The 26713-nt window shown below is 43.9% G+C and overlaps 1 protein-coding gene across 5 annotated transcripts in view; it reads left to right on the top strand.

The window, feature by feature from the left end:
• Positions 1–26713, top strand: part of SYNE2 (spectrin repeat containing nuclear envelope protein 2) — a 373624-nt gene that overhangs the window by 301657 nt on the left and 45254 nt on the right. For all 5 annotated transcript variants that reach the window (XM_061612375.1, XM_061612372.1, XM_061612374.1 and 2 more), the window contains 5 exons: positions 3002–3096; positions 7984–8218; positions 9142–9336; positions 11136–11261; positions 14261–14416. In XM_061612375.1, coding sequence (XP_061468359.1) covers positions 3002–3096; positions 7984–8218; positions 9142–9336; positions 11136–11261; positions 14261–14416 — 807 coding nt within the window. The remainder of the gene's footprint in view (positions 1–3001; positions 3097–7983; positions 8219–9141; positions 9337–11135; positions 11262–14260; positions 14417–26713) is intronic.

Below are 26713 nucleotides of genomic sequence, written 5' to 3'. Positions count from 1 at the left end.
TTGCAACTGTTTTGCCACCACCCGCTCAATCGCCTTGCCTAAGAATGGCAAATTTGAGACTGGGCGAAAGTTGTTCAGATCTTGGGGATCCAAGGAGGGCTTCTTTAAGATTGGTTTTATTACTGCCTCCTTGAGCAGTGATGGCATTACTCCCTCTTCGAGGGATGCATTTACCACCATCTTGATCCCCTCACCCAGTCTATCTTTGCAGCTCATAATGAGCCACGATGGGCAAGGATCGAGTAAGCAAGTGGTTGGCTTTAAGGTTGAAAGCACCTTGTCCACTTCTTCAGATGGAAGAAGCTGGAACCAATCCCACACCACCAGAGCACCACTGGTCACCTCTGGCTCGCTCACTGTGTCCACAGCACACGGAATAACACTCTTAATACGATCGATTTTCTCCGCAAAGTGTTTAGCAAACTCATCACAGGAGACCTTAGCATGTTCCGTTGGTTCCGGAGCAACTGGACCGACCAGGCTCCGGACCACTTGGAACAGTCTCCTGGGACAGCACTCTGCAGATGCAATAGAGGCAGCATAAAAGTCTTTTTTTTGCTGCCCTTATTGCCACATGATAGGCTGCCGCAGCCGCTCTAACATGTGTCCGATCGTCGTCAGAGCGAGATTTCTGCCACCGGCGCTCTAGCCGTCTCACCTCCCGCCTCAGAGTTCGCAACCGTGGGGTGAACCACGGTGCCGTCTGAGCTCTATTCAGGGGGAGAGGGCGTTTCGGAGCCACCCAGTCTAATGCCCTGGCGATTGCGGCATTCCACCCCTCCACCAGGGTCTCAGCCGAGCGGCTGTGTGCATGCTCCAAAGAGTCCCCAAGCGCATTCAGGAATCCATCAGGATCCATCAGACACCTGGGGCGGACCATTTTAATAGGTCCTCCACCCCCACGGAGGGTTTGTGGCACCGAAAAGTCCATCCTCACCAAGTAGTGGTCTGACCATGACAAGGGGGTAATGGATGTACCCCCAATTTTCAGATCACTCCCCTCCTCTCCCGAGAGAAACACAAGGTCGAGTGCATGACCGGCTACATGGGTGGGCCCCATTTTAATAAGGTGCAGCTCCCAGGAAGCCATGGTTTCCATGAAGTCCCGAGGCGCCCCGGTAAGGATGGCCTCTGAATGTACATTGAAGTCCCCCAATACCAACAGGTTTGGGGACTGTACACGCACAGCCGAGACCACCTCCAGTACCTCAGCCAGGGAGTCTGTCGTGCAGTGGGGTGGGCGGTACACGAGCAGAATCCCTAGACTGCCCTTTGGGCCCAACCTCCAGTACATGCAGTCTGCCACCTTGGTCTCACAGAGGGGAGGTCTGGCGAGAACCAGGGACCTCGAATATATGCATTTGCATGCACATGTTGCCCCAGTAGATGCATTTTTGTACATATTCCTTGGCTGGAGAATTGCACTGCAAAATTTGAAGAAGTGAACATTTTTGAAAGATGGACTGTGTTTCAGTTTCACATACTGTTTTTGGAACATGTGAATTCAGTAAGTTTGCCTTTAAATGTGACCTGAATCGAATTTCTCCCCCATCCCTGCTCTGGGGAACTGTTGGGTAAAAGCTATACACTGGCTTCCTACTGCTGTGATGTGGGAAAGGCCATAGCTCAATGATAAGAACATGTCACCTGCATGCAGAATGTCTCGGATTCAACCCATGAAATCTACAGGTAGGGCTGGGAACGGCCCCTGTCTGAAATCCTGGAGAGCTGCTGCCAGTCACTGTAGACAGTACTGAGCTAGATGAACCAAGTGGATCGACAGCTTCCTACAGCCCACTGTGACCGCAAGAAGCACCACTGCCAGGACCTCAAAAGAGGTGGCGGCAATGACGTAAAGGAACCTGGGGGTAGTCGCTTCAGAGAAACGTTTGCCTCCTGCAACCCCCATTTTTGAGCTTGGCCTCAGAATAAAAAAAGATGTCTTCCCCGTCATGTCTAGTTTGGCCCTGAGAGAACCCCATCAAGAGTGTAAATAAGTGGTGGGGAACCTCAGGCCCAGGGGCCTGTCTATCTGCCCCTTGGGACATTCCCCAGGCCACGCCCCTCACCATTTATGCCCCACACCCGCCTCAAGTGTTTTTGCCTGGCTAGAAAGTGCCCGTGTCTCTTGCTTGCCTGGATGAAGGGGGGTATGTTATTTTGTGGCGCTAAAACCGAAGATTTTGGCATAATTCAGAGGTAGCCTTGTGTACAAAGGTACGCATCGCATCCATTGCTCCATCCACTTTTCCCTCACACCCTTCCTGCTGTTGGAATGTAAACCCACCACACTGATCCTTTGTAGGGGGAAGAAGGGCAAGGGCCAGAGCTTGGAAAAGTTACTTTTTTGAACTACAGCTCCCATCAGCCCAATCCAGTGGCCATGCTGGCTGGGGCTGATGTGAGTTGTAGTTCAAAAAAGTAACTTGTCCAAGCTCTGGAAGGCACCCTTCTTTACTCCCCAAATGCTTTGCTGCTGAGCTTTGTGGGTGTGAATTCACATCTGCAAAGAGCAGGAGCAGAAATAAGGTGCCCAGGTGAGCTGGAGCTCTTCAAGGGATATATGTCAAGTGCCGTAGTTTTAATACTTCCCTATTATCATCATCATCATCATCATCATCGAGAAGAAAAGAAGCAGCAGGAGCTGCAGCCCAGGATGGCAAACAAAAACACTAAAACATCATAAAAATAGATATTAAAACAAAACAGCTTTAAACACCTTTTTTTAAAAGCTTTAAAAATATCTTAAAAAGCAATTCTAATACAGACACAGACAGGGATAAGGTCTCTACTTTAAAGGCTTGTTGAAATAGGAAGGCGCCTGTCTAATATTTAAGGGAAAGGAATTCCAAAGGGTCGGTGCCACTACGCTAAAGGTCTGCTTCCTATGTTGTGCGGAACAGACCTCCAAATAAGATGGTGCCTGCAAGAGGCCTTCACCAATGCATGGAGCACAGTTAATATATATATATATATATATTTGTTTGTTCAATGTTTACAGATATTGCAAGCAGAGGTTTCTGTTAATCAGCAGACTTTTAATTCTATCGTGTCAAAAGCTCTGCACATGCTGGAAGCGGGAGAAGCAGAAAACCGGTAAGATACATGGTTCAGTCGTCTGTACTAAACTGGGGCCGATGTTCAGATGCTGGAACCCGACAATTATTTATCATGAAGGTGGCATGATAAATCTCCGTGCCTAGAACAGTGAGCCATGAAGCCAAGTACAGGATATTTATTTATTTATTTATTTATTGTTGCATTCATATCCCACCTTTCCTGCAAGGAGCTCAAGGGTGGTGGTCAATCCCCCTCCCCATTTTATTTCTCAGAACAGCCTTGTGAGGTAAGTTAGGCTAAGAGAAGGAGACTAGCCAGTGAGCTGCATGGCCAAGTGGAGATTTGAACCCTGGTCTCCCAGGTCCTAGTCTGACATGCTCACCACTTCACCACACTTCCTGAGGAGAATTGCTGTTCTGAACACAGCAAATATTGCCCATGACGTGTAGTGAAGATCTGCAAAAGGGAGGGGGAACCTTCAGTGGTGCATTTCTCAGTGGTGATATATATTATTCTGCATAGTACAGTCTAATTTAATGTTCTTCAACCTTGGCTCCACAGATGTGGTTGGACTACAGCTCATGTCATCTCTGACCATTGGTTATTCTGGCTGGGGATGATATAGTTCAACAGCAGGGCATCAGGTTGGGGAAGGCTGCTGTACACACATACCTGAGTGTAAACCCTATTGAACTCCATGGGGCGTACTTCTGAATAGCTGTGCATAGAATTGTTCTGTTACTCTTTTCATATTATTGTTGTTGTTATCATCATCATCATCATCACACTATAAAACAGCAATAAACAACAACAAAACAATAACAATACCTTGTAAGGGCAGGTTAAACTCCAGTTCAAAAACAAAACAAAAAATCCCTCACTTTACAATCCATCACCTATGTCAGTGGCAAGATGCACACAACAAAAGAGCATTAACTATACATCAAATGAAACAGAATAAAAGAAGTGGATGGATGGATGGATGGATGGATGGATATTAGACTAGATGACCTTTGGGATCATTCCAGTGTTTGTATAATTCGACATAGTTGTTATAGCATTGCTTTTAGCAGCCCTTTCACAGATGAGTATTGTGGGTTGTATCCCAAGCAGTGTTAAGGGCCACGTCCCATCAGCACAATGATTTCCACTTGAGAAACAGGACTTTCTCTCCCTCTGTTCCCCTCCCCTGCCCGTGTCCGAGGGGTTCCCTTAACCATGCAGAGCAGATTTGGGGAAGGCGTTTGACACATGGGGGGGGGGAGAGAGGGAGAAAGTCCCATTACACAAGCAGAAATCCTTGCACTGATGGGATGTATTTGCTAGAGACCGCCCTATATCACAAATTACTTTCCCAACTAAACATGAGCTGGGAAGCAACAGGCTAAGGGGAGGTTCTCAGTAGAAGCTTGATAGGGAGTGAATAGTGTTGGCATTCAGGCACCTGCTTAAAACTGTTTCCCCAGGCTTTCCCCGAGGGCTGATCCAGCTATGTTGTGTATTAACCCAGTGTACTGATTTGTAATATATTTTGTACTTGTTTTATGAATGTAGATTTATTGTTGATTTTTTTTTTTTTCAATAATTTTTATTCAAATTTTCATAAAACATACAAAACAAAATCATAAAACATTCAAAGACAAAAAACAAAATCAAAAATAGTTAAACAAAAAAAATAAAAAAATAAAAATAAAAATAAAAAATAAAGAGTAAAATATTGACTTCCCATTTGTCAAAGATCAGATCAGTTATAAGTCTATAATATATAACAATCCTGTCTCTTAAGTCATATTATAAAATCACTTTCCTCCAATAGTTATCTTACTTAATCATCAAATCTCATAAACATTACTTTATTCTTTCCACAAAAAGTCAAAGAGAGGTTTCAATTCTTTAAGAAATATATCTATCAATTTTTTTTTCCAGATAAGCATATCGATTAACCCATCTCATTACTAATTATGATAATCTTATTGTCATAACCATAGTCAAAATAAACATTTCAATTAATCCATCACGTCAGAATCTGTTAGGTTCAGTAATTTCAGTAGCCATTGTTCTATTATCCCTATTAGTTCCATTTTCCATCTTCCATCTTCAGTAGTCTTGTTAAGTCCAGTAATTTCAGTATCCAATCTTCCATTATCAGTATTCCATAATAATCTTGCTGTCAAAGCCATAGTCATATAGTAAGAGTCTGATGGGAATTACCTCTATCCCAAATATTTTCTTGCCATCCATTCTGAATAGGTTGCTGAAATACTGCTGTAAAATCATATCTCTGTTCTTTTTTTCAAAATACACTGGGTCATCTCTTGAAAGTTTTTCCATTGTCACATGGCTGCAGTTAATTCCATAGATTTCCTCTATATTGGGCTCCATCACATCATTCCAGTCCAGAAGATTATCCATGCCATTGATAACTTTATCTCTAGAATCTTCATTAATTTCTTCAGAGATAACATTGGGTTCCAAACAATAGATTTTATTTCTAAAGTCCATAGACTCCAAATCTTTTTCCTGTTCCACGTTTGTTCCAATCTCCGGGGTCTCCTCTCTCACAGGGACCCCTGTTCCAGTCTCCAGGGTCTCCTCTCTCACAGGGACCCCTGTTCCAGTCTCCAGGGTCTCCTCTCTCACAAGGACCCCTATGTCTTTAATCTCCTGTGTCTCCAAACAATAGATTTTATTTCTAAAGTCCATAGACTCCAAATCTTTTTCCTGTTCCACGTTTGTTCCAATCTCCGGGGTCTCCTCTCTCACAGGGACCCCTTCCAGGGTCACCTCTCTCACAGGGACCCCTATATCTTTAATCTCCTGCGTCATTTTACTCAATTCAATTTTCAGCTCCTTACAACCCTGTCGCAGGTTTTGTTTCGTTATCTCAATCTCATCCATTATTTTCTGAAACATAGTTATTTCCAGATTCTCAGCCACTTTCTTAATTGCCATTTTAAAAGAAAAATATAGGAAAACCACTTCTTATTTCAGCAACAATTGGGTTAATACTCCAAACTTGGTGACATCACAGTATAAACAGAGCAGACAGCCTTATCTCTCCATAGTTAAGTAAACAAAATGCAGTTCCCAGGATCGAAACAATTAATGGCAGTCGTCAGAAAACAGATTCGTCAAAATAAAATAAAATAAAATAGACCAAAAAGAGAGTAGTCTCAGACAATATAATATTCTTCAAAATAAAAATCTGGAATAGAAATCCCTCTTCTGTGTATATCTTTAGAATGCAAATCCAGGACAGCTTTTTGCAACAAAAACAGAGATAAGCTATTAATTAGTGCGTAGCAGAGAGAAGTTATGGCTCCCCAGTGAGATGTCAAAAACCGATCAATCTGGCAAATCTCTTTTAAACAGCAACAATTTAAGTCAAGTAAAAGAAAAATATAGAAAGAAGGGTGCTTGCCTGTTAGTGCGTTCTCTCTTAGAAGATAAGGTGAACGTTCGCTTTATCAGATAGAGCTTGCTGTTGAAAATCCGTCCCACCTTCGTCGGCTGGACCTCGTCCCATAAATTAATGAGATCTGGTCGTCCCAACAAAAATAGGCTTTGAGGTTAATCTCTTCGTTTCTCCCTACCCGGGAGAAGTTTAATCAGTCAAAAAAAAAAGAAAAAACTGACTGATATATCTGAATAAGCTTCTTTTGAGGCAGGAGCCCGTCTCAAAAGCAGGCACAGGCTAAGTCACCCTTCCCGGAAGTCCAGATTTATTGTTGATTTTATGCTATTCACCACCATTGTATTTTTTCTTAGTGTTGGCAGTATTGACATTTTTGCAAATGAATAAACAACGTATAACAATGTGTAGCCTGACTACTGTAGTCCGTGCATTGGTAACCTGGAGGCTGGATTACTGCAATGCACTCTATGTGGGGCTGCCCTTGGCCCTGGTTTGTAAGCTTCAGCTGATGCACAGTGAGCAGCCAGACTGTGGCCCAGACTGTGATGGGGGCACATGGCCAACAATATGTGACACCCCTCCTAAAATATCTCACTGGCTGGTGGGGTATAATTGTAGTAGTAGTTTAGTTTAGTTTATAGTTTATTTATATACCACTTTTTGGCCAAAAGGCCTCCAAAGTGGTGAACAACATATTAAAAGATATTACAAAAAAAAAGAAATTACATAAGAAATAACCAGTAAAAAATATACAGTAACAATACAGTACAACAAGAACAATGCAAATACAATGCAACAAATTTATTTTCAAATGATAGACACAGTTACCCCAGTAGACGTGGTCTTAGGAGAGACATTTCTTCTTTTCTCAGAAGCGCATAATGTCGTCGGCCAAGTTGTCCCTCTCCACCTCCACGTGGCCCTTGTTGTTGGTGAAGTGGTCCACCTGCCCAGGCTGCAGGGTGAATGGGTGATAAAATGGCAAATGCAGTTCACTGTAAACAAGTGTAAACTTGTGCATATTGGAGCAAAAAATCTTACTGTCCCATATACACTCATGGGATCTGAACTGGTGATGACTGACCAGGAATGAGACCTTGGGATTGTAGTGGATAGCTCGATGAGGATGTTGACCCAGTATGTGGCAGCTCATTGCCCTCTTTTTAGTTCTGTCCACTCCTGATGCTGCAAAAAGCTGTCGATGTCATTGTCGCAGTCTGCCAGCAATAAGGGAAGATATGGAACTCTCTCACAGACGTGGGATGGTAATACCAGGACAGATGCATGACTATTTTTGGTGCACATAACTTCTGAGGGACAGAGTGTTTCTGCCTGCAGCTATAGGTCTTGCTATAGGTCTGGTAGTAATACAACAACAACAACAATAATAATAATAAATTATGTTGGCACCCCCTTGAATCAGGTGCCTGGGACAAGCGCCCTACCTGCTCCACCCTGTTGACAGTGACATATGCTACTTGACTAACTCATCAATCTGACCACTGCAGGACCACGTTTATCTCCAAACTCACCCTGCTGAAGGAACAGTGGCAAAGCATCATCCGGATGGCTCTGCAGAGGAAGAGCGAGATTGACAACCGCGTCAAGCAATGGCAAAAATTCAAAACTTCACTGCAGGACATCACAAAGTTCCTTACGGACACAAACAGCTTCATAGCTGCTGCAAAAAGCCAGGACAAGTACAGCTTGCACCAAGTCAGAAATCTGAGCCACGATTTCAAGGTTAGGCCTCTTTTTCCTACAAGCAAACAGGCAGTTTTTAAAAAAAGATTGAAATGGTGCAGGCCTGGAAAACTGAAATGGGACTCAGCATCAGGTGTTACAAAGCCATTAAATTAGGCATGGGCAGGAGACAGACTGGGATTTAAGTGATCTGCAGAATATTAAAAAAGGATTTCTGACTCCCAGTTGTCTTAACTATATCAATAATTTAAAAAGCTTCCCCCCTCTATATTAGGTTGCTGAAACAAGATGCATGAGGGGGTGTACCAGGAGTGGGTCTTTGTACTGAGGGACTTGTAATTTGAGAGCCAGTGTGGTGCAGTGGTTAAGGTGTTGGACTAGGACCTGGGAGACCAGGGTTCGAACCCCCACACAGCCATGAAGCTCCCTGGGTGACCTTGGGCCAGTCACTGCCTCCCAGCCTCAGAGGAAGGCAATGATAAACCCCCTCTGAATACCACTTACCATGAAAACCCTATTTGTAGGGTTGCCATAAGTTGGAATCGACTTGAAGGCATTCCATTTCCATTTTTTACCGATCACAAATTCCTAATCTGAGCATGTGCTTAAAGGCACTCTGTTCCTGGTTGAGCCAATATTCAGTCTCACCTGCCTCACAGTTGTGAGGATAAAATGACTGGAAGGGACCCCACTTGTTGCCTTGAATTTCTTGGATGAAGAAGAAGTGGGGGACATAAATAAATAAATAAGCACTTCCAACTTTTGAAATGTGCTATATTGTTATTGTATGGATGCTCTAGAAGTCAGACCAAGACACCATTTTAGACAGAAACACTCTCCAAGCAGCGGTTCTTAAAAAGCTATCTAAAACGCTTCCGGCATTGCTTCATTGTTTTGTGGGCATTTTTGCATGTAGTTTATATGATTAAGGTTCCGCCATGTTTGCCTGTTTTCTTTTTTAGAGCAAGGAGATCCTCCTTCAGAGGTGGCAAACCAGGTACGCCTTAACCTTGGACTCTGGGGAGACGTTGCTTGGTGTGGCAAACCCTGAAGCCAAAGCTGCCATACAGCTGGAAATGAAGTTATTGCAAGACAACTGGAGCAACACTCAGCTTGAGCTGGAGAAGGTCACAAAGCAGCTTCAGGGCACCATACAGGTATTTTGCATAAAGCTCAGCCACCCTTCTTCAGAGGAGAAGGCCCTGACGAGAGTTCAGAACCCCCATATACCTATAGGGAGGTTCCAAGTGGGTGTTGACTCATCTTGAGAACCGGGAGACCTGGACGTTCTTTGAGAAACACAGAGGTCGCCCATAACCACTAAACATCTTCATCTCTTTGCAACAGCTGTCACTGGGAACTAATTCTGAGTAAATATGGCTGTTCGTAGAGGTCCCATCCAAACCATACATTTGAAGCACATGGCTTCCCCCAAAGAATTGTGGGAACTGTAGTTTGTTATGGAGCTCTTTGAGGGTAAGCTACCGTTCCCAGGATTCTTTGGGGAAGCCGTGTGCTTTCAACATGTGTTAGATGTGCTTTACAGTTACGCCTGACTCAGAAGCCTTGGTAGGGGTCAGGGTGTACCACCTGACCTCCGCTGGCCTATTAGCATAATGAGGGTTTTGTCGGAGGTGTGGCTGGACTACTTTCAGTCTCTTCCTTTGACTGGAGCTGGGTGCTAGTGCACAGGATGAGTCTCTCGCCTGGTGTCCACTGGTTACTTAGTCAAATCTAATTGAAGGGGTTGGGTCCTAACTCTGGAATTTTAGGAACATAGGAAACTGCCAAATACTGAATCAGTCTAGCTCAGCGGTTTCTACACTGACTGGCAGCAGCTCTCCAGGGTTTCCAGGCAGGATACCAGTTCTCTAGATTTCTGAAATTGACAAGCACTTTTTATTTTTGTGGGGCCATTCATCCTTCACAAAAAGTGGGGGGTGGTAGCTCTTTTCAACAAGGTGGGCAAATTCTAAGAACATTTTCTGACGCAATGGCTTAACCTTTTTTATTTTATTTATGTAACTAGATTTGCATAGCACTTGATTATAATAAAACTGTTTACAAAAAATAAAATAAAACGTTAAAATCATCAGTAAAATACAGGTTTTTAAATGTCTTACTTTATGGACAAGGTGGCAACAATTCCCCTCCCCACATTTTTTACACCCTAACTTGAGGGCATGTAACCCTCAGGACAGACAAAAGAAGTACTTCTTTACTCAGCGCATAGTTAAACTATGGAATTTGCTCCCACAAGATGCAGTAATGGCCACCAGCTTGGACGGCTTTAAAAGAAGATTAGACAAATTCATGGAGGACAGGGCTATCAATGGCTACTAGCCGTGATGGCTGTGCTCTGCCACCCTAGTCAGAGGCAGCATGCTTCTGAAAACCAGTTGGCGGAAGCCTCAGGAGGGGAGAGTGTTCTTGCACTCGGGTCCTGCTTGCGGGCTTCCCCCAGGCACCTGGTTGGCCACTGTGAGAACAGGATGCTGGACTAGATGGGCCACTGGCCTGATCCAGCAGGCTCTTCTTATGTTCTTATGTAACAACAACAAATAGCAGCTGGTGGTGAACCACAATCAGTGACCAGCAATGTTTTTTAAAAGTGTAAAAATGGGGGGAACACCTCTGCCACCTTGTCAATAAACTAAGCCACCCCCCAAAACAATTATTAAAAACTTAGATTCCCCCAATCTTTGGGACCGTTGCAAAGAAAGCTTGGGCAAAAGACAATACGCTAATAAAGGAAGTTACAGATCAAGAAGGATGTTGCATTGACACCACTGAGTGTAATAGCAGTGCCTAGCACTTTTTGCTTTTTTTGTTTTTGGTCTGGAGAAAACAACAACATAATAGTTCCAGTCTTCATTGCTACCAGCCTTGTTCATCCTTTTAAGTGATGTTGACTGCCATCCATTAATTTCCTTCATTTCTCTCTTTGAAATTACAGACCTGGGAGAGCTGCAAAAGGCAAACTGAAAAGTTGGGCCTCAGGCTTCAAGAGCTCCAGGCAAACATCAAAGATCCTCTCCCAGTAGAGCATGATGAGATACAGGCAGCTAAGGAGCACTTTAAGGTACAGAAACCCTGAGCTGTCAATAGTTCCCTAGCTTAGCTTTTAAAACGGATGCTTTAGCCATCTTGTCTTATTGCCCAGGGAAGCTGAGGCCTCAAGTGCTTCTGGGAAAGTGTGGCTTCCTCATGTGAGGCAATTGGCTTCTCTAACTTCTACAGGAACTTTTCTAATTTGCTTTTGTCTGTGAATGTATGCTAGTTGAATGGCTCGAGGCAGCCTCCCAAGTTGTAGCCCAACAGGACGGTAGCAGGTTTGGGTAGGGTGATTCAAAATATATCCAGGCCTCAGCTCCTGATGTTCTAAAATATCACTGGAAAGCAAATTAAACCAGGATACTGGGCAAGTGTAGATGTAACGCCCCTGGAATTAAGGTTGCATGCAGATGTACTGCCTTGAGAGTGGCAGAGGCACTCTTTGTAGTAGTGTAGTGGAAAATTCAGACATGCAGGGTCCTTTCATGATAGTCATGCCACGTCCCCTTACAGCCAAGCCCCTCACAGCCACATCCCCCCGCTTGCTTACTCTCTATCATCATCTCCACACTCCTCAGTCCTTTCCCTGTGCACCTTCTCCCACAACAACAGATGCCCCTATGAGCCAATCAGTGTGAAAGAGGAGTGTGATAGCTACTGAGAAGAGTCTTCTCAGTGGCTGATTCACCTCCTTTCACTCTGATTGGCTCCAATCAGCAGGAAAGGACAAGGATGTTAGAAGATTCTTCTCAGTAGCTAACACACTCCCCTTTCATGCTGATTGGATTGTAGGATGCTGGAGACATAGGGGCCTAGCTGGGACCCTGATTCCAAAAAAGGAAGGGGTCTAATCTCCTCCCCCCCCCGGAGACCCTGGACTGACTCTTTGTAAAGAGATATAATTCTTGTGTTTTAAAAGTTGGCTATGTAGGTGTTCAACATGCTGGATCTGGAATGGAGAACATCAGCCTGTGGAGAAGGGCGTATACCTGTAAAATCACCATCTTACCTTTCCCCCTCCAATTCCTGGAGTAGCTTTGTAGCTCTCTTTTCCCCCCTTAACATTCACAGTTTTGTTTTGTTTGTTTGTAAGACAAAAGGATGGATGCAGAAATCAATGTCTATGTAAATTAATGAAGGTATGTGGCATTTTTTAAAAGAAAAGCAGCCATCCTGCTATGTGGTGGAAGGGATGACTGAAATACATCTGTGGTAACATAAAAACATCAAGAGAGCCGAGCTGGATCAGACCAAAGGCCCATATAGAACAGGCCCACCCAACACAAGGCTAGCTGGAGTGCAGTTGTGCTATCAAATAAATGCCATGGAGGGCTTTTCCCACAAGTAAGTGTGGTGTAGTGGTTAGACTACAGCTGAACATCAAAAAGACTAAAGTAATGACAACAGAAGATTTATGCAACTTTAATGTTGACAACGAGGACATTGAACTTGTCAAGGATTATCAATACCTTGGCACAGTCATTAACCAAAATGGAGACAATAGTCAAGAAATCAGAAGAAGGCTGGACTGGGGAGGGCAGCTGTGAGAGAACTAGAAAAGGTCCTCAAATGCAAAGATGTATCACTGAACACTAAAGTCAGGATCATTCAGACCATGGTATTCCCGATCTCTATGTATGGATGTGAAAGTTGGACAGTGAAAGAAGCAGACCAGAGAAAAATCAACTCATTTGAAATGTGGTGTTGGAGGAGAGCTTTGTGGATACCATGGACTGCAAAAAAGACAAATAATTGGGTGTTAGAACAAATTAAACCAGAACTACCGTTAGAAGCTAAAATGATGAAACTGAGGTTATCATACTTTGGACATATAATGAGAAGACATGATTCACTAGAAAGACAATAATGCTGGGAAAAACAGAAGAGAGTAGAAAAAGAGGAAGGCCAAACAAGAGATGGATTGATTCCATAAAGGAAGCAACAGATCCGAACTTACAAGATCTGAACAGGGTGGTTCACGACAAATGCTGTTGGAGATCGCTGATTCATAGGGTCGCCATGAGTTGTAGTCGACTTGAAGGCACATAACAAGTGGTTAGAGAGTTGGATTACGACCTGGGAGACCAGGGTTCGAATCCCCACATAGCCATGAAGCTCACTGGGTGACCTTGGGCCAGTCACTGCCTCTCAGCCTCAGAGGAAGGCAATGGTAAACCACCCCTGAATACCGCTTACCATGAAAGCCCTATTCATGGGGTCGCCATAAGTCGGGATCGACTTGAAGGCAGTCCATCAAGTTCACACAGGGTTCCAATCTGAGGCTGCAGCCTTATTTGCACTTTCCTAGGAGTATGCCCCATTGAACTCAGTGGGATTTCCTTACCGGTAAACACAGAGGCTTGTCCTGCACAGCTCTTACATTCCAAAAGAGGGACCCTGCTAATTTTTGTTGCTTTGAGAAATGTATCACATTAGAGACCTGCGGCCACTGGAAAGATAAACACATTTTCTTGCAGCACCATAAAGGATAGATTTATGTCACAGTAAACGGACTTAAGTTGTTGAGGTGGCACAGAAACACTTGGGTGCTAAAACCTTGACAACATATTTCCTTCCCCTCCCCCCTCAGGCTGCAGGGGAAGGAAATCTTATACTTTGGATGAAGCTCCATTGAGCACCGGGGGGGGGGGGACTTTCTTGTTCTAATAGTTTCAAGCAGCAGTTGCAAGAACTATAAGAGTCAGGATCCTACCAGACTCCACAAACCTTTTTACTTAATTTTCCAAACACCTCCAGGAGCTGGAATGAAAGTTTCAATTGCAATTTACAAGGAAAGGGTGAAAACGTTTGCCCCCGTGCAACCCCCCCTTGTCCCACCACAGACACTGAGCCTCCTCTTCTGCCTGCTTGTATATGCAAATCCCTCCCCTCCTTCCCCTTCCCCTCCTGCAGGCCAATCATAGGATTAACCCAAAAGGTTTGGAGTGAGAAAACACACACAAAACACCTCCCAGGAGCTTCCTCTGAAAGGGCTGCTTGTTTCCCCCCTTTGGTGTTTCAATGCAGGAGCTGGAGAAGTCACTCTCCAATTGGAGCGAAAACGCAAAAGAACTTGGCACTATGAAGGCGGATCTGGCTCGCTGCCTCCTTGCGGAAGATGTGCTGGTCCTGCAAGAGCAAGTAGGGCACTTGCACAGACAGTGGGAAGAGCTCTGCCTAAGGGTAAGTGGCCTATATGGGGGCAGACTGTTGTTCTCCGCTGGGGACTAAGAAAGCAAGGCTGGAGGCAAGAGGAAACCTTGTGGGCCTTCCAGTTTTGCACAAAAGGATCATAAAAGCTTTAGCTGCAGGGGAGCTGGTTTGGGGGGGGGCGCTGGGGTGGTGTTTTCTGCAGATGCAGTTTTATTGTGGCAAAAGCAACAGTGGGGGGGACAGTTCCCCCCCTTTTGTCTTCACAAAGTTCGCGAGAAAACTTTCTTTTTTAGAATGTAGAAAGAACAGGGTGAAGCGAATGGAGACAAAAGAGGTCATATTGGCATGTTTTTGTTCAAAGCTTAAATATTGTATGCATGCTCTGAAGGGGCTTAGGGTGAAAGGGTCACAAAACTGGGAAGGTATTATTCAAAGCTCCTGGTGTTTTCATCTCCTTAGTTCTTAGGTGGCAGCACATGGTTTCCATTTGCAAAGGCCGCTAAGCTTCTCAAATTTTAGTTGCAGAGAGAGTGGTTATATTTGTGAATGCACTGCAGACAGAGGCTAGAAACATACCAAGGATGGTCATGCTGTTCCCCTGCCCCCTTTTCGGTATCCGTGCATTTCTACAGCTGCGTGCAGTTTGCAACTATGCATTGCACTTGCTGATTTTATTTACTACTTAAAAGTATTTTTAAGCTGCTTTTTAGAGCGACACCCTCATAAAGTGCCGTGGAAAGGAGTGAGTCAGGGTATAATAGGAGAATAGTCACCGTAGAACAATTGTACAGATTGACAGGAGAATCAACTAAAGGCAGCCATGAAGAAGAAAGTCTTCAAGGCCCACCCAGATGCCGGACGTGAAGGGGCAACGCATAAGTCCATTGGAAGGGAGTCCTGTAGTTTTGGGTTCACCACTGAGCAGTCCCTGTCTCTTGTACAAACAAACCTAACTGATCTTAACAGGGAGCCCTCAGGAAGTACCCCTGAGTTAGAACTTAGCATACGGACGGAATTATATAGGTGAAGATGGTCCTTCCAATTTCCTGGACCCAAGCTGTGTATGGCTCTAAATTTTATGGGACACTAGTGCTACATTTAGCTTGGGAATAAGTTCTGCTGAATTCGCTGTGACATACTTAAGAACATAAGAACATAAGAAGAGCCTGCTGGATCAGGCCAGTGGCCCATCTAGTCCAGCATCCTGTTCTCACAGTGGCCAACCAGGTGCCTGGGGGAAGCCCGCAAGCAGGACCCGAGTGCAAGAACACTCTCCCCTCCTGAGGCTTCCGGCAACTGGTTTTCAGAAGCATGCTGCCTCTGACTAGGGTGGCAGAGCACAGCCATCATGGCTAGTAGCCATTGATAGCCCTGTCCTCCATGAATTTGTCTAATCTTCTTTTAAAGCCGTCCAAGCTGGTGGCCATTACTGCATCTTGTGGGAGCAAATTCCATAGTTTAACTATGCGCTGAGTAAAGAAGTACTTCCTTTTGTCTGTCCTGAATCTTCCAACATTCAGCTTCTTTGAATGTCCACGAGTTCTAGTATTATGAGAGAGGGAGAAGAACTTTTGTCTATCCACTTTCTCAATGCCATGCATAATTTTATACACTTCTATCATGTCTCCTCTGACCCGCCTTTTCTCTAAACTAAAAAGCCCCAAATGCTGCAACCTTTCCTCATAAGGGAGTCGCTCCATCCCCTTGATCATTCTGGTTGCCCTCTTCTGAACCTTTTCCAACTCTATAATATCCTTTTTGAGATGAGGCGACCAGAACTGTACACAGTATTCCAAATGCGGCCGCACCATAGATTTATACAACGGCATTATGATATCGGCTGTTTTATTTTCAATACCTTTCCTAATTATCGCTAGCATGGAATTTGCCTTTTTCACAGCTGCCGCACACTGGGTCGACATTTTCATCGTGCTGTCCACTACAACCCCGAGGTCTCTCTCCTGGTCGGTCACCGCCAGTTCAGACCCCATGAGCGTATATGTGAAATTAAGATTTTTTGCTCCAATATGCATAATTTTACACTTGTTGATATTGAATTGCATTTGCCATGTTTCTGCCCATTCACTCAGTGTGGAGAGGTCTTTTTGGAGCTGTTCGCAATCCCTTTTTGTTTTAACAACCCTGAACAATTTAGTGTCATCAGCAAACTTGGCCACTTCACTGCTCACTCCTAATTCTAGGTCATTAATGAACAAGTTGAAAAGTACAGGTCCCAATACCGATCCTTGAGGGACTCCACTTTCTACAGCCCTCCATTGGGAGAACTGTCCGTTTATTCCTACTCTCTGCTTTCTGCTTCTTAACCAATTTCTTATCCACAAGAGGACCTCTCCTCTTATTCCATGACTGCTAAGCTTCCTCAGAAGCCTTTGGTGAGGTACCTTGTCAAACGCTTTTTGAAAGTCTAAGTACACTATGTCCACTGGATCACCTCTATCTATATGCTTGTTGACACTCTCAAAGAATTCTAATAGGTTACTGAGACAGGACTTTCCCTTGCAGAAGCCATGCTGGCTCTGCTTCAGCAAGGCTTGTTCTTCTATGTGCTTAGTTAATCTAGCTTTAATAATACTTTCTACCAGTTTTCCAGGGACAGAAGTTAAGCTAACTGGCCTGTAATTTCCGGGATCCCCTCTGGATCCCTTTTTGAAGATTGGCGTTACATTTGCCACTTTCCAGTCCTCAGGCACGGAGGAGGACCTGAGGGACAAGTTACATATTTTAGTTAGCAGATCAGCAATTTCACCTTTGAGTTCTTTGAGAACTCTCGGGTGGATGCCATCCAGGCCCGGTGATTTGTCAGTTTTTATATTGTCCATTAAGCTTAGAACTTCCTCTCTCGTTACCACTATTTGTCTCAGTTCCTCAGAATCCCTTCCTGCAAATGTTAGTTCCGGTTCAGGGATCTGCCCTATATCTTCCACTGTGAAGACTGATGCAAAGAATTCATTTAGCTTCTCTGCAATCTCCTTATCGTTCTTTAGTACACCTTTGACTCCCTTATCATCCAAGGGTCCAATTGTCTCCCTAGATGGTCTCCTGCTTTGAATGTATTTATAGAATTTTTTGTTGTTGGTTTTTATGTTCTTAGCAATGTGCTCCTCAAATTCTTTTTTAGCATCCCTTATTGTCTTCTTGCATTTCTTTTGCCAGAGTTTGTGTTCTTTTTTATTTTCTTCATTTGGACAAGACTTCCATTTTTTGAAGGAAGACTTTTTGCCTCTAAGAGCTTCCTTGACTTTGCTCGTTAACCATGCTGGCATCTTCTTGGCCCTGGCGGTACCTTTTCTGGTCTGCGGTATGCACTCCAGTTGAGCTTCTAATATAGTGTTTTTAAACAACTTCCAAGCATTTTCAAGTGATGTGACCCTCTGGACTTTGTTTTTCAGCTTTCTTTTTACCAATCCCCTCATTTTTGTGAAGAACATAAGAAGAGCCCTGCTGGATCAGGCCAATGGCCCATCTAGTCCAGCATCCTGTTCTCACAGAGGCCAACCAGGTGTGCCACTGGGAGGCCCGAAAGGAGAACTTGAGCACCACAACACTCCCCCAGTTGTGTCTCCCAGCAACTGGCATTCAAGGGCGTACCGCTTCTGCTCCTGGAGCTAGTAGCCATTGATACTCCATGAATTTGTCTAATCCTCTTCTAAAGCCATCCAGGTTGATGGCCAACACTGCTTGTTGTGGGACCAAATCCCACAGTTTCACTGCTCCATCCACAGGAGTATGCCGCTGTCACTGGATTAGTAACGTGTATTTCTGGCAATAAGATCGTTCTAGCCTCTTGTTTCAGGTGAAACATGACCCAAGGACGCTATTGCTACTTTTAGTGTTTATTAAAAGCACGTGAAGGAGTGAGTGCTCGAGTTCAGCCTTCCCCAACTTGATGACCTCCAGATGTTTTGCACTACAACTCCCATCAGCTCCAGTCAGCATGGCCATGGTAGCTGGGGCTGATGAGAGCCGTAATCCAAAAAAACCAGAGAGCACCAGGATGGCAGATGCTGGACTAGAGTATTGGGGAAGAGGAAACAGTATATATATATAGAGAAGGAGACAATATTAAAAACAACAAACAGAACTTCACCCAAGCTTGCTCTGGATCCCTATAAGGATTCCGTTAATCACCTAAAATAGATATATGCGTAATGGTATCAACTACACCTTGTACGTAGGCTGCAACCCTACCTTCCTGTTCATCAGCTCCCACTGGTAGTGCATGCCCTGGTCACCTCTCGATTAGATTACTGTAATGCGCTCTATGTGGGGTTACCCTTGAAAACGGTCCGGAAACTACAACTTATACAAAATGCGGCGGCTCGACTACTCACAAACAGTCGTCGCCAGGACCACATCACGCAAGTGTTGTTCGATCTACACTGGCTTCCAGTTGTTTTCCGGGCCCAATTCAAGGTGTTGGTATTAACCTTTAAATCCCTATACGGTCTCGGCCCAGTTTATCTAAAGGAGCGCCTACAACGCCACCAATCATGCCGCCTAACAAGATCGGCCACACAAGGCCTTCTCTCAGTCCCGCCAACCAAAGCAGCTAGATTGGCGGGTACTAGAGAGAGGGCCTTTTCAGTGGCGGCCCCCACCCTCTGGAACTCCCTCCCACAAGATCTTCGGCACATCTCTTCCCTGAATATGTTCCGCAAGGCCTTAAAGACCTGGCTGTTTCAACAGGCTTTTGGGATTTCTGGGGAGGCTTAATATTTTTTGTTTACATGCCTCCTATTATGTATTGTTTGTTTTATAATTTATACTATTACACTGTATTTTTTGTATTGTATTTTGCTATATTTATTGTATGTACGTCGCCTAGAGTGGCCACTGGCTAGATAGGCGACACATAAATTAAATTTATTATTATTATTATTATTGTGATTAACAAAGAGGTTTTTATTATAATGCCAAAACGTTTCAGCTTTTGCCTTCATCAGCTGCTAACATACAAATGCTGTTACCAAGGTGGCAGTTATAGAGCTTTGAGGATGGAATGCTCAGAGGGGCTTCATTTGCAGAAACTAAGTAGTGGTGGTACTGTCTTCCAGGTTAAGGCCATGTGGTGCCAAAGTGTCCAGAGAGTAATCTTGACAAAAAAAGAGGAGCAACCAGTCGCAAAACATTTTAACACTGTTGGAGTTACGTATAACAGCTATAGAGATGCCAACAGATGCAGCAGCATTGACTGAAAGGGAGAACTTCTGGATATACTGTCTGGACACATTGGCACCACGTGGCCTGAACCTGGAGGACAGTACCAGCATCACTCAGCTTCTGCAAATGAAGCCCCTCTGAGCATTCCATCCTCAGTGCTCTATGACTGCCACCTTGGTAGCAGCATTTGTATGTTAGCAGCTGATGAAGGCAGAAGCCGAAACGTTTTGGCATTACAATAAAAACCTCTGTTTTGTTAATAACAATTACTATACACACACACACACACACTGCCTTTTTTGTATTTGTTGTTATTGTTGTTTTTACCACCCTACCTTCACCCAGAGGTCCCACAGCAGATTACAACAGTTTTAAAATACATCATTTAAAACAATTAAAGCAACCTAAAATCAAAGCATCGCAAAAAATAGGGCGGGTCCTAAAAATATACATCTCAGGTGTCATAGGCTAGAGTAAAAAGGTGCGACTTTTGTGGGAAGATACTGTATCAGGGCAAGCAACAGTGAATAATAGATATTCACTATAGTTTTGAATAACTTTCGCCCAATTTCGAATTTACCATTCTTGGGCAAGGCCATTGAGCGAGTGGTGGCTAATCAGCTGTCGACACACTTGGATGAATCGGATTATTTGGATCCATACCAATCGGGTTTCAGGACTGGACATGGAACTGAAACAGCCTTGGTCGCTCTGGTTGATGATATGAGGAGGGCATTAGATAGGGGAGAATTCACCTTTCTTGTCCTCCTCAATCTTTCAGCAGCTTTTGATACTGTTGACCACAGTATCCTTTTACATCGCCTGGAGGGATTGGGAATAGGAGGCACTGTATTACGGTGGTTCCATTCCTTTCTCTCCGATAGGCATCAACAGGTAGCATTGGGGGAGGAGGTTTCAGACCCTTGGCCTCTCAATTGTGGTGTGCCACAGGGCTCTATCCTCTCTCCCATGCTATTTAATATCTATATGAAGCCGCTGGGGACAATCGTTAGGAGATTTGGGCTGCAGTGTCACCAATATGCGTATGACACTCAGCTCTATCGTTTAAATCTTCGCCAGAGTTGGCTGTGGAGACCATGTCCAAGTGCCTGGAATCCGTGAGTGGATGGATGGGAAGGAACAGGTTGAAGTTGAATCCCGATAAGACTGAGGTGCTGCTTGTGGGAGACAAGGGAAGGTTGGGAGATGTTGACCTGATGTTCAATGGGGTAAAATTGCCCCTAAAGGACCAGGTCCACAGCCTTGGGGTTGTTCTTGATTCCAGGCTGTCCATGGAGGCTCAGATTTCGGCAGTGAGCCGGGCAGCCTGGTATCAATTACACCTCATTCGTAGGCTGCAACCCTACCTCCCTGTTCATCAGCTCCCACTGGTAGTACATGCCCTGGTCACCTCTCGTTTAGACTACTGCAATGCGCTCTACGTGGGGTTACCCTTGAAAACTGTCCGGAAATTACAACTTATACAAAATGCTGCGGCTCGACTACTTACAAATTGTCGCCGCCGGGAACACATCACTCCAGTGTTATTCGATCTACACTGGCTTCCAGTTATTTTCCGGGCTCAATTCAAGGTGTTGGTACTAACCTTTAAATCCCTACACGGTTTCGGACCAGTTTACCTGATGGAGCGCCTCCAGCGTCACCAATTATGCCGCCCGACAAGATCAGCCACTCAGGGCCTTCTCTCAGTCCCACCAACTAAAACAGCTAGGTTGGTGGGGACTAGAGAGAGGGCATTTTCAGTGGCGGCCCCCACTCTCTGGAACTCCCTCCCGTACGATCTTCGGCATGCCCCTTCCCTGAATGTATTCCGCAAAGCCTTGAAGACCTGGCTTTTCAGACAGGCCTTCGGGACTTCCGGGGAGGGTTAATTTTCAGGACTAACTGCCTATTACTCTGAACTGTTATCATTCCTATTTATAGTTTCCTTGTTATATTGTATTTTATGTGTATTTTATTGTGCTGCATTTACTGCAACTGATTTGTACGTCGCCTAGAGTGGCCATTGGCCAGATAGGCGACACATAAATTATATTATTATTATTATTATTATTATTATTATTATTATTATTATTATTATTATTATTATTATTATTATTTAAATTTATATCCCACCGTTCCTCCCAAAAGGAGCACAGTACAGACTTCAAATATTCAGTATAGACTTTTTTTATCCCAGCAGGCACTTTAAACTGAATTTTGTTTTTTTAATTTTAACTTATTTTTATTTTCACTGTATTGACCTTTTTTGTACACTGCTTAGGGTTCATAATTAAGCAGTATATGCATTTTCAAAATAAAATACACACATAAATAAATACAGCGCTTTCATGTGTTGAAAGTGCTTCCTATTTGTTGTATTGTTATAATCCTTACAAAGCTCTTCTAAAGGAGATGAGAAATATATATTATTACTATTATTATCCCCATTTTGCAGGGAGAGGGTTTGAGGCTCAGAGGCTACCTAATGAGTTCAAAGCAGAAGCAAGATTCAAACTGGAGACTTCCTGGTGTACAGTTTTTCAGCCACTCCTTTATACCAGTTTATTGAAGAGCTTGTCTAAAACTGCAACAAATAAGTTCTTGGACCCTCGTCCTTGAGAGCCAGATTACCAATTTTTGTAATAAACAGCTGCATCGGTTGCCAGTTTGTTTTTGGGCCTAGGTCAAGGTGCTCACGTTAGTGTTTAAATCCCTAAATGACTTTGGCCTCAAATATCTGAAAAAACTCCTTTCCTACAGACCCTTTTGGTTGTTTATTTATTTATTTATTGCACTTGTATACTGCCCCATAGCCAAAGCTCTCTGGGCAGTTTACAGCAATCAAAAACATTAAAACAAATATACAATTTAAAACACATATTTTAAAAACAATTTAAAACACAATTTTAAAATTTAAAACAATATAAAAACAATTTAAAACACATGCAAAAATGCCTGGGAGAAGAGGAAAGTCTTGACCTAACACCGAAAAGATAACAGTGTTGGCGCTAGGCGCACCTCGTCAGGCAAATCATTCCATAATTTGGGGACCACCACTGAGAAGGCCCTCTCCCTTGTTGCCACCCTCCGAGCTTCCCTTGGAGTAGGCACCCAGAAGAGGGCCTTTGATCTTGAACGTAGTGTACGGGTGGGTTCATATCAGGAGAGGCGTTCCATCAGGTATTGTGGTCCCAAGCCATGTAAGGCTTTATAGGTCAAACCCAGCACCTTGAATTGAGCTCGGAAACATACAGGCAGCCAATACAAGCGGGCCAGAATCGGTCTTATATGTTCGGACTGTCTGGTCCCTGTTACCAATCTGGCCACTGCATTTTGCACAAGCTGCAGTTTCCGAACCGTCTTCAAAGGCAGCCCCACGTAGAGTGCATTGCAGTAATCTAATTTGGAGGTTACCAGAGCATGGGCAACTGAAGCCAGGTTATCCCTGTCCAGATAGGAACGTAGTTGGGCCACCAACCGCAGTTGGTAGAAGGCACTCCTTGCCACTGAGGCTACCTGAGCCTCAAATGACAGAGATGGTTGTAGGAGAACCCCCAAGCTACGAACCTGCTCCTTCAGGGGGAGTGCAACCCCATCCAGGACAGGTTGGACATCCACCATCCGGTCAGAAGAACCACCCACTAGCAGCATCTCAATCTTGTCTGGATTGAGCCTCAGTTTATTAGCCTTCATCCAGTCCATTGTTGCAGCCAGGCACCGGTTCAGCACATTGACAGCCTCATCTGAAGAAGATGAAAAGGAGAAATAGAGCTGCATGTCATCAGCATACTGATGGCAACGCACTCCAAAGCTCCGGATGACCACACCCAACGGTTTCATGTAGATGTTGAACAGCATGGGGGACAGAACTGATCCCTGCGGAACCCCATACTGGAGAGTCCAGGGTGCCGAGTAATGTTCCCCAAGCACCACCTTCTGGAGGCGACCTGCCAAGTAGGAGTGGAACCACTGCAATGCAGTCCCTCCCACTCCCAACTCAGCCAGTCTCCCCAGAAGGATACTGTGGTTGATGGTATCGAAAGCCGCTGAGAGATAAAGGAGAATCAACAGAGTCACACTCCCCCTGTCTCTCTCCCAACAAAGGTCATCATACAGGGTGACCAAGGCTGTTTCCGTGCCAAAACCAGGCCTGAAACCCGATTGAAATGGATCCAGATAATCGGTCTCATCCAAGAGTGTCTGGAGCTGGCCTGCAACCACTTGTTCCAGGACCTTGCCCAGGAATGAAACATTTGTTGAGATCAGCAGAGAGGGCCCTCTTGGTAGTTTCATTTCCCTCAGAAGCACAGGGGATAGTGGCAGCCCAGGAAAGGGCATTCTCTGTGGTGGCCCCTTAGTTGTCGAATTCCCTCCCCACAGAGGTGCATCTAGGAACTACTGTACAATTTTTGGCATATACTAAAGATGCACCTCTTCAAGCTCACCTTCGACACTTGCGATGTATATTATTAAGACCCTCTCTAGTTTTGAATGTAATTGTTTTACACTGTTTTTAATATTGTATTTTATATTGTTGTGGCTCTCCCTGGGACCTTCTGATGAGGGCAAAATAATGTCTAAACAGTTAGGCCTTTTCTTTAAATACAATTCTCCCTATCCAAAAAGAGAGCAAGTGTGCATCAGTATACACATCCCTACATGCATTACAATGCTTCTCATGCTCCACTGGAGCCAGAGACAAGACCTATGGTAACCCTGTATCTCTGGGATGCCCTCCCCAAAGAGATTCATATGGTCCCCTCTCTACTGACATTTTGGAAAGCCTTAAAGACATTTTTATTCCAGTCTACTGGAATTATTCCCATTGTACAAACTGGGGTCTCAGACCTGAGACATAATGATTTCTCCAAAGGCAAATAAGCAGTCCATAGCAGAGACTGGAACCTAGGTCTTGGCCTCAAATGTAGGTGATTCTCTTGAATCAAGGTTCCTGGCTGTCCTGGAAATGAAAATTCCTTCCAGCAAACACTTCATCAGAAACAAGTCTCAAGCTAATTTGGCAAATAAGTTGAAAATATTTAGTTCATTAAATGTTTTAGGTGCGAAAGCTGGCAATTAGGATGCCCCACTTACTTTCTGAGTGATCAGACTAAGCCAGAGTGTCCAGCAGAAGCATATTGTTTGAAAACAATTTATGAAAAAGCCCCAGCCTCTGTAAGCATTTTAAAGCACAGTGGTGCAGCTGCCGGGGTGAACCACAAAATTCACCAGCCAGATGCTCCTGCTGGAAGAGGTAGCAAAACAAATGGAGCAGATGTAGTGGTCAGAGGGAAATACCAGGAGGTCAGGGATTTAGCACAGGCAGGGCTAAAGCCACTATCACAATATGGTGGAATATATATTGGAGCACATAAACACTCCACAGTCAACTTAATGAATGCTTAAGAGGATGGAAATGCACATTACCTACAACATGCAGCTACTGCTGAAAATGGCAGGTGTGTATCCTCTTCTCCTCACTTTACTCTGCTACATTTGGTATAACTTCAGTAAAGTTTATTGAATGTCACAGATTAAAATCGATTCTTGAACATGCAGCATTATTTTCATTTGCAAAATTAAATTATTTAAAGACCAGAAAGTGCTCCAAGAAATTCTGTTATAATATAAACTAAGAATTTTTTCTCTCACGAGAAACACCACCATCACTCGAGAAACATCAACACGCTATGAGAGACTATCTTGGGAAGGAGGGAATTATATTCTGAACAATGGTGAAAGGGGGGAATGGAGCAAAAAAGGTTGAGAACCACTGTCTTAAGGGAAGACTGTTGTCACAACATATTCCAATATGTCACATACTGGGTGTTGTATGCTTCCCAGCACCCACTGGTTTATTTAAAAAAAACAACAGTTTGAAGGTGGCTTGTTTCAATAAACCATAGTTAACCCTAACCACAGTTTATCAGGTTCAGATATAAAAAGGAGCTGTGGTTAGTTGATAATGGAAGTGAAAGCTGCCAACATCCTGAAGAAGGAAAGGGGTAAGGGAAAGCATATGAAGTTGAGGTTCATGGATGTAACACTAAACCAAGTTTTAGCATTATGTGCAGACCAGGTCACAGGCTCAGTTTAGACATCAGGGCAAACTATAGCTTGTGGTAATCATACTTTAGAACTCAAACTATGGTTTGAGCTTCCAAATGGACAACAAACTGGGACTTCCGGGAAGGGTGACTTAGCCTGTGCCTGCTTTTGAGACGGGCTCCTGCCTCAAAAGAAGCTTATTCAGATATATCAGTCAGTTTTTTCTTTTTTTTTTGACTGATTAAACTTCTCCCGGGTAGGGAGAAACGAAGAGATTAACCTCAAAGCCTATTTTTGTTGGGACGACCAGATCTCATTAATTTATGGGACGAGGTCCAGCCGACGAAGGTGGGACGGATTTTTAACAGCAAGCTCTATCTGTTAAAGCGAACGTTCATCTTATCTTCTAAGAGAGAACGCACTAACAGGCAAGCACCCTTCTTTCTATATTTTTCTTTTACTTGACTTAAATTGTTGCTGTTTAAAAGAGATTTGCCAGATTGATCAGTTTTTGACATCTCACTGGGGAGCCGTAACTTCTCTCTGCTACGCACTAATTAATAGCTTATCTCTGTTTTTGTTGCAAAAAGCTGTCCTGGATTTGCATTCTAAAGATATACACAGAAGAGGGATTTCTATTCCAGATTTTTATTTTGAAAAATATTATACTGTTTTGAGACTACTCTCTTTTTGGTCTATTTTATTTTGACGAATCTGTTTCTTGACGATTGCCATTAATTGTTTCGATCCTGGGAACTGCATTTTGTTTACTTAACTATTGGAGAGATAAGGCTGTCTGCTCTGTTTATACTGTGATGTCACCAAGTTTGGAGTATTAACCCAATTGTTGCTGAAATAAGAAGTGGTTTTCCTATATTTTTCTTTTAAAATGGCAATTAAGAAAGTGGCTGAAAATCTGGAAATAACTATGTTTCAGAAAATAATGGATGAGATTGAGATAACGAAAATTGAATTGAGTAAAATGAAGCAGGAGATTAAAGATATAAGGGTCCCTGTGAGAGAGGTGACCCTGGAAGGGGTCCCTGTGAGAGAGGAGACCCCGGAGATTGGAACAGGGGTCCCTGTGAGAGAGGA

Source organism: Rhineura floridana, chromosome 2, assembly GCF_030035675.1.
Source record: "Rhineura floridana isolate rRhiFlo1 chromosome 2, rRhiFlo1.hap2, whole genome shotgun sequence".
Taxonomy (NCBI): domain Eukaryota; kingdom Metazoa; phylum Chordata; class Lepidosauria; order Squamata; family Rhineuridae; genus Rhineura; species Rhineura floridana.
The sequence above is the reverse complement of the archived record's forward strand: the minus strand, read 5'-3'. Positions and strand labels throughout refer to the sequence as shown.